Source organism: Zalophus californianus, chromosome 10, assembly GCF_009762305.2.
Source record: "Zalophus californianus isolate mZalCal1 chromosome 10, mZalCal1.pri.v2, whole genome shotgun sequence".
NCBI lineage: Eukaryota > Metazoa > Chordata > Mammalia > Carnivora > Otariidae > Zalophus > Zalophus californianus.
Genome location: NC_045604.1, coordinates 55,546,035 through 55,560,716, shown reverse-complemented (window position 1 = coordinate 55,560,716; position 14,682 = coordinate 55,546,035). Strand labels below are relative to the sequence as shown.

Sequence of the window (14,682 nt, the reverse complement as noted above, 5' to 3'; positions counted from 1 at the left end):
GACCAGGAGAGCTTCCATGATGGGCTCTGTTTTGGACTCATTGACTCTGGTATGTCTGATGACTAGCTATATCCAGGAGAAACTGACCATTTCACCATGTCTGAGAATACCCATAGACAAGGATGGAATCACAAGCACACAGTGATAAATCCTGCATCAATCTACCTTCTCTGTCCCCAGTGATTAACTTTACTCCCACAAGGTTTACTTCAACAGCCTCTCAACTGGTCTTGGTACCTTTAGACTCACTTTCCTAGAGCCCATGTCCCAAAATTCGCCAACTAGAAGGATCTTTCTAAAAGGCAAATCTGATCTTGTCACCACTTGCAGAAAACCCTCCCATGGCTTCCCATCACCTTCAAAATAGAGCTCAAGTCACCTGACATGATTTCCAGCTCTTCAGGCTCACCTTCCTACTCCAGCCTCTCTCTTAACACCCTCCACTTCAGAGTTCACACTGTAACCTTAAGGGCAGCATCACATAGAACTCATCCCACCCTGGAGTTCAACAAAACAGCAGCCCTGATTGGCATAACTTGGGTAAATGGCCAAGTTTAATGGTAGGAATCAACTACTAGATAAAGCAATGATATTGAATCAAACCCACTACTCAAACCAGCCTTTTATTTCTAGGCTTGTGTACCTTGCCCTCAGAGAGGACTATGATGGCGGACATTATCAAGAGGAATGAAGAAAGAATAGATTTGTAAGAATTTTTTTTTAATTCTTTACATAAAGCAATGTTTCTCAGGGTATAGTGACCTAACTACCCACAAGAACCACCTGCCTGTTTCTTAAAAATGCAAATTCCTGGGTCACAACCCAGACCAACTGAATTGGAACCCCAGGATGAAACTGGAAATTTGTATTTTTATGTTCTCCCTAGGTGATTCTTATACATACTAGTTTAAGAACCAACTACATGGGGCACCTGGGTGGCTCAGTTGGTTAAGCATCTGCCTTCAGCTCAGGTCGTGATCCCCATGTCGGCCTCCCTGCTCAGCGGGGAGACTGCTTCTCCTTCTTCCTGTACCCCTCCCCTTGCTCCTGCTTTCTCTCACTTTCTCTCTCAAATAAATAAATAAAGTCTTTAAAACAAAAAAGAACCAACTACATAAAGATAGAAATTTTACCAAATCAGGACATAATTTTCCTGGACTTAAATTTATTTCAGTTTTGTATGATGTCCGTGTTAGATTCCATATCTTCTCAGGCTGCCCACTCTGTGGCGAGAGAGGAAATGGGTTGGGAGCAGCAGTAGTGACAGTGGCCGGGTGTCTCTGAAAAGTTAGTTGGGGGATGTCCTATCAAAGGAAATTAGAAGGAGCTGGTATGAAGTGAAAGTAGATGTATGCCTTGTGATATGGTAAAATGGGGTTCAAAAGTGATCAAGCATCTTGGAGAGTAGACTTGGGGGCCTGACATCACATGTAGGGGTTGTCTCATGGTCAAATTCTAATTAATCTAACATTTATTGAATACCTATTATATGCCAGCCAGAGTGCCAACTACTTTAATAATTTAACAAGCAAATAGGAAGCATCTCCTCTATGCAAGACACTGAGCTAGGCTTTCATTTGTGTTAGCTCATGGATCTTTGCAGCAATCCTGACTAATTTGTATTTGCCTAGAGAATTGAAGCCACTTACTAAATATCAAATAATAATCATGGTTATAAACCTTGTCACATTCCTAAAACTTCCATGAATTCATGGCTATTTATTTTACAGCCTATCTCAATCTAAGATCTGGGCCTTCTGATGGAATAAGCTCATACCTTCCACCAGAGATTCATTCAAACCTCATTTACTCACTCACTCATCCCTATTTTGCAAATCTGCCCTTTTTTACTTTCTTCATTAAGGTTTGGAAAGAGCCAGAGCCAGACACTGCAGACCAATTACATCGACTACTTGGACGAGCTCGCCTTAGAGATAGGTGCGAAGCCAGACATCCTGTCTCTCTTGCTGAAAGACCCCAAACTGGCTGTGAAGCTCTATTTCGGACCCTGCAACTCCTACCAGTACCGCCTCACTGGGCCCGGGCAGTGGAAGGGAGCCAAGAGGGCCATCCTCACCCAGAAACAACGGATACTGAAGCCTTTAAAGACACGGGCACTAAAAGCTTCATCTGATTTCCCAGTTTCCTTTCTGTTGAAAATCGTGGGGCTTCTTGCTATTGTTGTGGCCCTTTTTTTTCGGCTTCAGTGGTTCTAATTGGTCAGCATAAAGCTTTTGATTTTAGTGTCAGTCAGTTCCTCTTTAAAAAAAAAGGCAAAGAAAAACATGAAATCTAGATTCTATATTTCAGAGTTGAGAGGAACAGAAAGAGGTGGTTGTAGAGAATTAGCAGAATTAGGTCCATGTTAAAACACTAAAATGGTGTCATGAAATTTCTTTGCCACTCCACCCTTCCCTCAAGTTCATCAGACTCTCCAAAAGGACAATTAAATAGCACTGGCTAAATAGTGCTGCCAGGCCCCATATAAGAGGGTTGTGTGGAAAAAATAGAAATACATAGAATGAAAAGCAAGCCCCATGGTTTAAAACATTAGAAAATTTCAATGGTGGGTAAATATTTAAACTCTTGCATGATGTTCTTGATAATCTTCCCTACCCGGGCTGTATCTGGTAACAAAGTTCTCAGGTGTTAGGTCATGCTCCATTTGCTTATCAGGGAATCACTCAAAAATCCTGGATGAAAATATGAGAGGCTAGACTCAGAAAGCAATGGCGATGATAAGACAGACTCCTTGGGCCTCATGGTGAAAGCAAAGCCAATAGGCACATTTGTTATGTTTTGACAGAAACACTGCTGTAAAAATAAAAATAAACCTGCAGTAACAGCTATATACACATTCAGTACTTTCCATAGACCAGACATTATGCTCAGTGCACATTGTATGTATTAACTTCATTTAAATCTCACAATAATTCTGTGAGATGGATGAGGCTATTCTACCCATTTTATAGATGATGAAACTGAGAGAGCAGTTGGGTAACATGTCCAAGACCATACAGCTGGTCTTGCCAGGCAGCCAGGATTGGAACCCAGTTTTGCTTGATTCTGGAACTGTGGATCATAACCTTTCCCCAGAATATACTTATTTACAAAACAGCTATTGCAGATAAAGTAATTAATTATTAACAGTTTATTTTATTTATAATTATATATATGTTGCTTTTGGAGGAACTTAACACAGATAACAGCACACTTCTTGCAAATATGATCAATTAATTTTATTCATAATATTTTGGTTTATAGTCCAACCAGATCTAAAAAGCATTTGAAGGAATTTACAATGAAACACACCTATAGAAGAACATTTAAGATGATCATTGACATTTTGAAAAAACAAGCATTGAGGACGAAGTATATGTCCCAAGTAGATGAAAAGCATTATAATGATTGAGCCTTGTATTTAGCTCCAACATTATAGGTAAACAAGGCAAAAAGTGAAACAATATATAATCTCTGTCATTTGATAAAAGGAAGCATACCAGTTTGTTAGACACATTTTCTTGGAACTGAAATTTAAAAAAGATACAAGCAATTCAATGTCAATAGACATTGAGCAACAGAATAAACATCTGGTTTATCAACCCACTACAGCCATTCTTTCCATGAACTGTGCTTTGGGAGATAAGCTATGCCCTAAACCCAGCCCAAGGACTTTTGAAGAGGGAAAAGGTCAGGAATTAAAAATTTAGGCAAATTTCTCCTCTTACTCTTCCAAAGTCTGTGCGGACATTGTTCTTTACTTTGGCCTGGATTTGTCTCTAAAGAGCCCAGAGCAATGTAATGGCAATCTCTGTCAGTGGAAGCTTCATTTCTTTAAAGTCCATTGAAATGGACTTGCTCCATTCATCATTACCACTACCCAGGGAAGTAACTATGGTCATTATCCTACTCCTACAGTGGACTAGATTGGGAAACAAGTGTCGGGTTGGTACCGAATCAGTGGGGAAAAATAGCTCCATTAGGACAAAATTATTATTATATGTATAACCTTGAAATTTTTAGAAAGAGCTTAATCTCTTGAAAGCTTTCCAAATATTGTGTTATCTTTTTAAAAACATAAACAGTTCACTTCCAGAGTCTGAATGACTAAGAAAGACTCATCCAAGTTTATTCTTCTGCCTCTATACACCAGGAAACAGGAAACTATCCCAGACAAACCAACTAGGATAGTTTGTTCCAAATTACGACCCACAGACTACCTGCATCAGAATATCTCAGGGAGCTTATAGAAGTGCAGATTCTTAAATACAAATGCAGTAATAATTCAGACCTGCTGAATGAGAGTCTCCCCTGGAATCTCCAGTCTTGACAAGCTCCCTAAAAGATTCCTGTTCACATTAAATTTAAAAACCATTGGTTTGAGGTATCGCCAAAAAAGCTGCTTTTGCTTTTGCTTATCAGGGAATCACTCAAAAATCCTGGATGAAAATATGAGAGGCTAGACTCAGAAAGCGATGGCGATGATCAGACAGACTCCTTGGGCCTCATGGTGAAAGCAAAGCCAACAGGCACATTTGTTATGTTTTGGATCATATGTCATGGATCAATCCATGACTTTTTCCACTCCTCAAGGCCAAATTCCCCCTTCGGTTCAGCCTTGGTGCTTCTAGTTGCAATTTACAATGTTCTCCTGTAAAGAATGTTAACTTGTTATCACCCTCCTCCCAAATCTCTCCCTGTGATGTTCCCTTTACTAAACTTTCATTTTAACTACCCTTCTCTCTGTGATAGCTACTCAGTTTTTCTTACCAAAAGGCAAATATGTCCCATTTGCTCATTGCAGAAAAATTAAGATATTTTAAAAATAAAACTCTTGGACTGTGACATGTAACAAAATTTCTAATAATAAAGATTTCAAAAGCTTAACCCACAAAGAATCCAATGTTCATATTACAGTAAGGATGGCAAAGGAAGATCCTTCCTTATAACTAGTCCTTCATCCTGGAAGATGCTGCTACACCAGTACAACCCCCAATGCAGAGCTATTGGCCATTTTCTGGAGGCGGAATGTGTTTACACAGAACATAACTCACTTTCTTGTCTGGTCTGCCTTATGACCAGATTATGGATCAATGAAGCTTAAAAAAGTGGGGGGTGCGCCTGGATGGCTCAGTCATTAACCATCTGCCTTCAGCTCAGGTCATGATCCCAGAGTCCTGGGATCGAGCCCCACATCGGGCTCCTTGCTCTGCGGGAAGCCTGCTTCTCCCTCTCCCACTCCCCCTGCTTGTGTTCCTTCTCTCGCTGTCTCTCTCTCTGTCAAATAAATACATAAAATTTTTAAAAAAAGAAAAAAAAAGTCTCCTGGGATTAGATTCTTGTAATCCAGGTCAGAAGCCAAAATGAGATTGAACATGCAAGGCTTTATTAAGGAAAATGCCTGTATGAGGGGGAAAATAGGGAAAGTGCAGGAAGTGGCTGGAAGAGTCATCAGAGAGTCTGCCTCTGAATGAAGGAAAGACAAAAGAAGGTTTGGGTAGAAACATCCCTGACTGCTGTGCAGTCCAAGCAAGGAAGATGCAGCAGAGCCACTGGGGAGTCCTCAAGCCATCAAAGAATCCTGACTCTCCCAGGTGTCTGGCTCCTGGCTCATCCCAACTCCTGGGAAGGGGGCCTGGGCACAAGCACAACAATGTATCTCACACACAACAGCTAAAGCCCTTGGTCAATTACACAACCTGTGCTTAGAGATCCATGAAGCGCATTCTCAGGCTCATAATGTCATTTTTTGTATTTTTTAACTAATTGAATCACAAGCTTTAAATTAATTTGCCTACTTAAGGGGTATGTGCACCCCAATGTTTATAGCAGCAATGTCCACAATAGCCAAACTGTGGAAAGAGCCAAGATGTCCATCAACAGATGAATGGATAAAGAAGATGTGGTATATATATATATATATATATATATATATATATATATATATATACACAATGGAATATTATGCTGCCATAAAAAGGAATGAGATCTTGCCATTTGCAACGACATGGATGGAACTGGAGGGTGTTATGCTGAGTGAAATAAGTCAATCAGAGAAAGACATGTATCATATGACCTCGTTGATATGAGGAATTCTTAACCTCAGGAAACAAACTAAGTGTTGCTGGAGTGGTCGGGGGTGGGAGGGATGGGGTGACAGACATTGGGGAGGGTATGTGCTATGGTGAGCGCTGTGAATTGTGCAAGACTGTTGAATCACAGATCGGTACTTCTGAAACAAATAATGCAATATATGTTAAGAAAAAAAAAGAAGAAGAAGATAGCAGGAGGGGAAGAAGGAAGGGGAGTAAGTCAGAGGGGGAGACGAACCATGAGAGACAATGGACTCCGAAAAACAAACTGAGGTTTCTAGAGGGGAGAGGGTTGGGGGGATGGGTTAGCCTGGTGATGGGTATTAAAGAGGGCACGTTCTGCGTGGAGCACTGGGTGTTATGCACAAACAATGAATCATGGAACACTACATCAAAAACTAATGATGTATGGTGATTAACATAACAATAAAAAATAAAAATAAATTTTAAAAAATAACAATAATTTGCCTACTTAGTCATTTGTTGTTTCCACAGCTAACTCTAAGACATCAGTGTGCCTTCCCCTTAATCCAAAGCTTCCAGTTCCCTAGAAGCCAAGACCTGAAGGTGTTTGTGAGGGCACCAACAAAGAGGTGCTATAAGGTCTTCCTTTCTGGCTCCTTTTCTCAGAAACCTTCAGCAGCAACTCATCACCTCCTTTGTCATTCAAGATTCTCTACACTAGCTGTAACCTACCTTTCCAGCCCTACCTCCCACCATTTTGCCCCCATACCTGCCCACCACCTAACCACTGCCTCACCATTCTAAAAAGTGCTGCATTTAGGCTTGCTTCATGCTATCCATTATGGCCTCCCAGCCCCCAGTAGTTGAGATTCCTGCAACACTAGGTGAGAGGGTATTCTCCTCAAGCTTTCTTCAGTCCGTCCAGCCAAAAGACCTCTCCTCCACCTCTCTATTACCAAAATTTTGTTTTCATTCTGCAATAATGTTTACACTCTTGCCCTTTTCTGGCACTAATGGCAATAATGACAATTTTATGCCTAGGAGCCACCAAATCCAACTTCTGGAAAATAGAGAACTTAAGACACTTTATCACTCTTCAGGGTTATGCAATAATAGGATTTATACTTTGGAACCAAAGGGTCACTCCAAGTCCCTAGGTCATTTTGAGGATGGAGGGGATAAACAGAATGCTCTCAGATAAGAAAACTGGGCATTGTTTAGAGCCACATAGCAAGTCATGTCCCTGATGTTTCTTCCACTAACAGCTCGAACATACCACGGTAAAGATTGGTTGCTTCACCCTTGTGGATGGGTATCTAAAACTTGTATTTTTACACCTAACTGTCCATCTATACATGTCACATATTCTGGGAGAGGGATTTTAATTGCAACTATTAAAAACAGTTTTATTCTTAGACATTGCTGTACTTTGTGCTGCTGGGCAGTAGAAAGTAATTGATGTCAATTTCTCTTGGTGTTGAACTACTTCTAACAACCTAAGTAACCTGGATAAAATAATAAACAGCCATCACTTACTCATCATTTATTATGTCGTAGGTGCTATAATGAAATCAGTTTTATTTCTTTAATCTTCAAACTCATTTTATGCATCAGGAGATGGAGACTCACAGTAGTTAAATGATCTTCCCAAGTTATGTGGTCTGTAAGTGGGTCCAGCTGGGTTTTCCTGTCACCACTGCCTCTGCAGTTTATGCTATCTGACAGTGTACCAGATAATGAATCGGGGCGGGGGGGGGAAGTCATTTATTATTTGTTTTTCAGTATCTGTCTTATATTCAAGATAAAATTTTAATTTTAATCAATTTTGTTCCCTCTCTACACACCAAAAATAGAACCAATTCCCAGAAATATTAAAAACTACAAGTTGTCAAATAAGATTCACAAATGCTTGTAATACATCTAATAAAATGATATAAAAGTATATTAATGTCTACATTAATAAATATTATATTAATTTAGGTATTAAAGTATCTAAGTAAGAATGGGAACTGCATTTGTTTAAAAATTTGTTAAAAAAATATCTTCACAAGTGCCTGGGGAAAAAAAGAGAGACTTAAGGTTAGGGCAGAATGGGTTCTTCAGGGGAGTAAGTCGGAGGGGGAGACAAACCATGAGAGACGATGGACTCTGAAAAACAAACTGAAGGTTCTAGAGGGGAGGAGGGTGGGGGGATGGGTTAGCCTGGTGATGGGTATTAAAGAGGGCACATTCTGCATGGAGCACTGGGTGTTATGCACAAACAATGAATCATGGAACACTACATCAAAAACTAATGAGGAAATGTATGGTGATTAACATAACAATAAAAAAATTTTTTAAAAAAGAATGGGTTCTTCAGGAGAAAAGAGAAGTGTTAAAGTTACTTAAAAGAGAAATGAAGGAAAGAAAATAAGAACAAGGGATGCCTGGGTAGCTCAGTTGGTTAAGCATCGGACTCTTGATTTTGGCTCAGGTCATGATCTCAGGGTCGTGAGATCAAGCCTCATGCCAGGATCCACGCTCAGCAGGGCGTATACTTGAGATTCTCTCTCCCCCTCTCCCTCTGCCCCTCCTGTCACTCTCTCTCTCTTTCTCTCACTCTCTCAAAAATAAATAAATAAATAGATCTTAAAAATAAAAAAGATTGTGAGATGCAATTGAGAGAAAGAAAGAGAGAGAGAAGAAAGAAAGAAAGAAAGAAAGAAAGAAAGAAAGAAAGAAAGAAAGAAAGAAAGAAAGAAAGAAAGAAAGAAAGAAAGAAAGAAAGAAAGAAAGAGGGACACCTGGGTGACTCAGTTGGTTAAGCATCTGCCTTTGGCTCAGGTCATGATCTCAGGGTCCTGGTATCAAGTCCTGCTTCTCTTTCTGCCTCTGCTCCTCCCCCTGCTTGTGCTCCTTCTCTCTCTCAAATAAAAGAAAGAAAGAAAGAAGAAAGAAAGAAAGAAAGAAAGAAAGAAAGAAAGAAAGAAAGAAAGAAAGAAAGAAAGAAAGAAAGAAAGAAAGAAAGAAAGAAAGAAGAAAAGAAAGAAAGAAAGAAAGAAAGAAAGAAAGAAAGAAAGAAAGAAAGAAAGAAAAAGAAAGAAAGAAAGAAAGAAAGAAAGAAAGAAAGAAAGAAAGAAAGAAAGAAAGAAAGAAAGAAAAAGAAAATAAGAACAAAAGGGAAGAATAGAGCCAGTGAGATAGTAGAATGAGGTGAAGGAGCAATGCAACTTCTCCCTGTGACTCCCTAAATGTTCAGTACAGTTACTAAACGCAAGACAGAAGAACTCACCCCAAAAAAGAGAACAAGAGGCAGTACTCACTGGTGAAGATGCACTTTTTATGGAATACAGAAGGACCTAAGCTCTGTACTTATGCTGGGATAGGGCAAAACCATATAAGGTTTAGATCACCGACTTCTGCAGCACTTACAAAGCACTTTCACATTCTTATCTCACCTGATCATCACCACGGCCTTGCATGTTAGGTGAACAAAGATGATTACCCTACACTAAATAATATGAAGGAACTCTGATTCCTTGCCACTGTCCTTCCTGCTTTGCCCCACTATACTCTTCTAAATATGTAGCCATGGAAGCATTCCCCATTGACTACAAACTCCTTGGGCAGTGACCATATAGATCCTGGAGTGATATGACAGTTTCCAATTCACTGCTGCAGTCTTTCCCCCCAAAATTCTCATCAAGCTACAAAGACATTGAAAGAACTCTATAAAAGAAAGTAGCTGCCATTTGTTCCAGTCCTCACATGGCAGAGATGTGAGTCCTTGATTCACCACTGTTGGTAGAGAAAGGACCGATTCCAAGGAAGATACTTGGCCTTAAGTAGGCATGGTACCTTCTCCACCTCCCCTTTCAGTACTACTCTTCGGCAGTGTGTTCTCACAAAAACAAAACAAACAAACAAACAAAAACCCTCAATGTGAAAAGGACTTAGGGAATTACCCACTCTTAAGAACATCAATCAGAGGTTTTGAGTCCAAGATGGCAGAGGAGTAGGAGATTTTAATTCCGTCTGGTCCCAGGAATTCAGCTAGATAGCAATCAAATCATCCTGAACACCTGTGAACTCAACCAGAGATCTAAGAAAAGAATAGCTGCAACTCTAAAAATAGAAAAGCAACCACTTTCTGCAAGAATGACAAGACAGAAAAACTCACCCCCAGAAAAAGAACAAGAGGCAGTACTGACTGCCAGGGACCTAATCAGTATAGACTAAGTAAGATGTCAGAACTAGAGTTCAGAATAACAACTATAAAGATAGTAGCTGGGCTTGAAAAAAGCATAGAAGACACTAGAGAATCCCTTTCTGGAGAAATAAAAGAACTAAAACTGAAAACAAGTCAAAATCAAAAAGGCTATTAATGAGATGCAATCAAAACTGGAGACTCTAACTCCTAGGATAAATGAGGCAGAAGAGACAATTGGTGATATAGAAGACAAAATGATAGAAAATAAAGAAGCTGAGAAAAAGAGAGGTAAACAACTACTGGATCACAAGGATAGAATTCCAGAGACAAGTGATACCATAAAGCAAAGCAAGATTAGAATAATTGAGATCCCAGAAGAAGAGATGGGGGGTGGGGGGCAGAAGGTATATTGGAGCAAATTATAGTGGAGAATTTCCCTAATAGTGGGAAGGAGCAGGCATTCAAGTCCAGGAGCCACAGAAAGCCCCCTCAAAATCAATAAAAAAGGTCAACACCTCGACATAGAATACTGAAACTTGGAAATCTCAGGGACAAAGAGAAAATCCCGAAAGCAGCTCAGGACAAGAGATCCATAATCTACAAGGGTAGAAACATTAGACTGGCAGCAGACCTATCCACAGAGACCTAGCAGGCCAAAAAGGATTGGCACGATATATTCAGCGTGCTAAATGAGAAAAATATGCAGCCAAGAATACTTTATCCAGAAAGGATGTCATTCAGAATAGAAAGAGAGATAAAAAGCCTCCAGGACAAAGAGAAACTAAAAGAATTTGTGATGACCAAACCAGCCCTAAAATAAATATTAAAAAGGATCCTCTAAGCAAAGAGAGACCCCAAAAGTAACACAGACCAGAAAGGAACAGAGACAATATACAGAAACAGTGGCTTTACAGGTAATACAATGGCACTAAATTTATATCTTTCAATAGTTACTCTGAATGTAATGGGCTAAATGCCCCAATCAAAAGCCAGGGTACCAGATTGGATAAAGAAGGAAGACCCATTCATATGCTGCCTGCAAGAGACTCATTTTGGACCCAAAGACACCTCCAGATTTATCATGATAATGGACCTCAAAAGAAAGCTGGGGTAGCAATCCTTATATCAGAAAGTTAGATTTTATTTTGTGTGTGTGTGAAACCAAACATTTAATATTTTAATTAAGTTTTGTCAATACAATTTCAAGCAAGTGCCAACTGAAGACCAGGCCCAGGAATTCACAAAGGAAACAATCTTCCAAATGGCAAGGAACACAAGGTGATCTTCACTACAGACACACTATTAGTGGCTTCAGTTGGCCAGTGTTTATCCGATTACTGAGTGCTTACCACATCATCAATTTTCAGAATGCTCCGGACAGTTTCAGTTGCTAGAGTCAGTGCACTGACTGAAACCAACAAAGCCTGGACAACCAGTTCCTCCGAAATGTTGGAAATGCCGCCCTTTTGGACATAAATGCCAGTAGTTTTTTCTCCTTGGGCATGCTGGTTTCTTAGTTCTGTTACTGCAGAAATGGGATTCAGGCCTGCATTTTCAGCTAGTGTAGATGGAATGACTTCCATAGCATCTGCAAATGCACGAACACAGTAGGATTCCATGCCACTCAGTGTTCATGAATATTCAGTTAACCATAGAGCCAGTCTATCTCTGGAGCACCACCTCCTGCAATAAGAGCTCTCTTCTTCACTAAACAGCGAATAACACATAGGGCATCATGAATGGAGTGCTCAGCTTCTTCAATCACCTATTTGTTAGATCCATGAACAACAATCATAACCGTTTTTCCAGGGCTTGTACAGCCTGTAATCTTGAGCAGTTTGCCAGAACCATTTAAATTGATCTCCTCAGCTAACTCAGCTGATCCCAGCATGTCAGCAGTGAAATGGTCAATATGAGCAACTGGCTTGGTTCCAATTGTCTTACAAATGAATTCGATGTCTTCTCTTTCAATATCCTTAACCACCATAATCTTCATTTTGTTTAGGAAATGTAATGCAAGGTCACTAAGAGCATCTCTCAGAATAGACTTCTGTATGAGAAGGACATTACATCCTGTTTTTTTAATTTGCTTCACTAAATTCAGAATATAGGCCTCTCCTCCTGCAGCACTTGGTCCATCTGGACATAGTCAGAAACTACTATTTGATTATCCATATCTGTTTTGGGGGCAGATAAGCAAAACTGGATAAGACCAATCTTAGCCTTTTCAACTCTGGTTATGCCAGAATTTGCTACCTTTTGAGTAAGTACCAGCCCTTCGACCAGCTCACAGTCATCAATTGTCCCACCAAGTTTCCTAACGATTTTAATGTCTCTAAGATCTACACCAGTAGCGGTGGCTGGGTCAATCACTTTCATCACTGCATTTACACTCACTGGAGAAAGCAGACTTGAGTACTGAGAAACAACCTTGGAGTTCAGTGAAGTGGTGGCACTATTTAATAAAGTTTCTCTGTCACTCAGTTCCACAGGTCAAGACATGTCAGTCAAGATTTCTATACCCTTTTCCAAAGCCTTCTGGAATGACTCAGAAATGATAGCTGGATGAATCCCTTTCTGAAGAAGCTTGGTACAGGAATCTAAGAGAGAGCCAGCAATGATGACCACTGATGTGGTGCCATCTCCTGCTTCTAAATCTTGTGCCTTAGACAGCTCCACCAGCATTCTGGCTGCTGGATGTAACACCTGCGTTTGTTTCAGAATGGTGACCCCGTCATTTGTAATGGTCACATCGCCTTTTCCATCTTGAATCATTTTATCCATTCCTTTTGGTCCAAGGCTTGTTCTAATAGCATCAGCAACAACTTTGGCCATGGAGATGCTGCTGAAGCAGATCTGGGCCGGCTTGTCACTGTCCTGATAGGCGCTTTTGCTGCCACCCCCGGCAGTCCCAGTGGGCACCCCTTCTCCAAGGTGCCACGTTCTCAAGCATGGCAAACTTGGCTGGGTCTGCATGCGCCTGGGAAGGACAGATGGACCCAGATTCCAGCCGGCCACAGAGCAACGGAACATTCCCATGGCCTTCACGAAGCTTGCAGAGAAAATTAGATTTTAAACCAAAGACTGTAATAAAAGATGAGGAAGGACACTATATCACACTTAAAGGGTCTATCCAAAAAGAAAATCTAACAATTGTAAATATTTATGTCCCTAACGTGGGAGCAGCCAATTATATAAAACAATTAATAACAAAATTAAGGAAACACAATGATGACAATACAATAATAGTAGGGGACATTAACACCCCCCTCCCTGTAATGGACAGATCATCTAAGCAGAAGATCAACAAGGAAACAAGGGCTTTGAATGACACACTGGACCAGATGGACTTCACAGATATATTCAGAGCATTCCATCCTAAAGCAACAGAAAACAAATTCTCCTCAAGTGCACATGGAACATTCTCCAGAATAGATCACATACTGAGTCACAAATCAGGTCTCAACTGGTACCAAAAGATTGGGATAATTTCCCGCATATTTTCAGACCATAATGTTTGAAACTTGAACTCAATCACAAGAGGAAATTTGGAAGGAACTCAAATACATGAAGGCTAAAAAGCATCCTACTAAAGAATGAACAGGTCAACCAGGAAATTAAAGAAGAATTTTTTTTAAATTTTGGAAACAAATGAAAATGAAAACACAACTGTTCAAAATCTTTAGGTTGCAGCAAAGGCAAGTCCCAATCTCTCTCTCCTAAGATAGAAGGATATGGCACTACAAGCCTTTCTCAAGAAACAAGAAAGGTCTCAAATACACAACCTAACCCTACACCTAAAGGAGCTGGAGAAAGAACAGCAAATAAAGCCTAAAGAAAAATAATAAAGATTAGAGCAGAAATCAATGACATAGAAACTAAACGAAGTTTAGTTTTCGTTGATCTACAAAACAGATCAACGAAACTAGGAGCTGATTCTCTGAAAGAATTAATAAGATTGATAAACCCCTGACCAGAAAAGAGAAAGGACCCAAATAAATAAAATCATGAATGAAAGAGGAGGGATCACAACCAACACCAAAGAAATACAAACAATTATAAGAACATATTATGAGCAACTACATGCCAACAAATTAGGCAATCTGGAAAAAAAGGATGACAAAAAAAAAAAAAAACCTACCAAAACTAAAACAGGAAGAAATAGAAAACTTGAACAGACCCATGACCAGCAAAGAAATTGAAGCAGTAATCAAACATCTCCCAACAAACAAAAGTCCAGGGCCGGATGGCTTCCCAGCAGAATTCTACCAAACATTTAAAGAAGAATTAATACCTATTCTTCTGAAGCTGTTTCAAAAAAACAGAAATGGGAAGAAAACTTTCAAACTCATTCTATGAAGCCAGCATTACTTTGATCCGAAAACCAAAGACCCCACCAAAAAGAATTACAGACCAATATCTCTGATGAACATAGAT

The 14,682-nt window shown here is 39.9% G+C and overlaps 1 protein-coding gene and 1 pseudogene across 9 annotated transcripts in view; one reads left to right on the top strand and one right to left on the bottom strand.

Annotated features, from left to right (window-relative positions):
• The window catches only part of FMO2 (flavin containing dimethylaniline monoxygenase 2), a 30,724-nt gene extending 24,824 nt beyond the window's left edge, over positions 1–5,900 (top strand). For 6 of the 8 annotated variants that reach the window (XM_027612279.1, XM_027612280.1, XM_027612278.1 and 3 more), the window contains exons 8-9: positions 634–706; positions 1,865–2,266. In XM_027612279.1, the coding sequence (XP_027468080.1) occupies positions 634–706; positions 1,865–2,216 (425 nt within the window). In that variant the 3' untranslated portion in view covers positions 2,217–2,266. Of the gene's footprint in view, positions 1–633; positions 711–1,864 lie in introns of those variants that run through there. The other 2 variants (XM_027612275.2, XM_027612282.1) reach the window with 2 other exon arrangements.
• A 5,679-nt stretch (positions 5,901–11,579) lies between these two features.
• On the bottom strand, positions 11,580–13,198 carry LOC113932816 (annotated as a pseudogene). Its single transcript, XR_003523138.2, has one exon. The product of XR_003523138.2 is annotated as a T-complex protein 1 subunit delta-like (transcript).
• Positions 13,199–14,682: the final 1,484 nt, after the last annotated feature.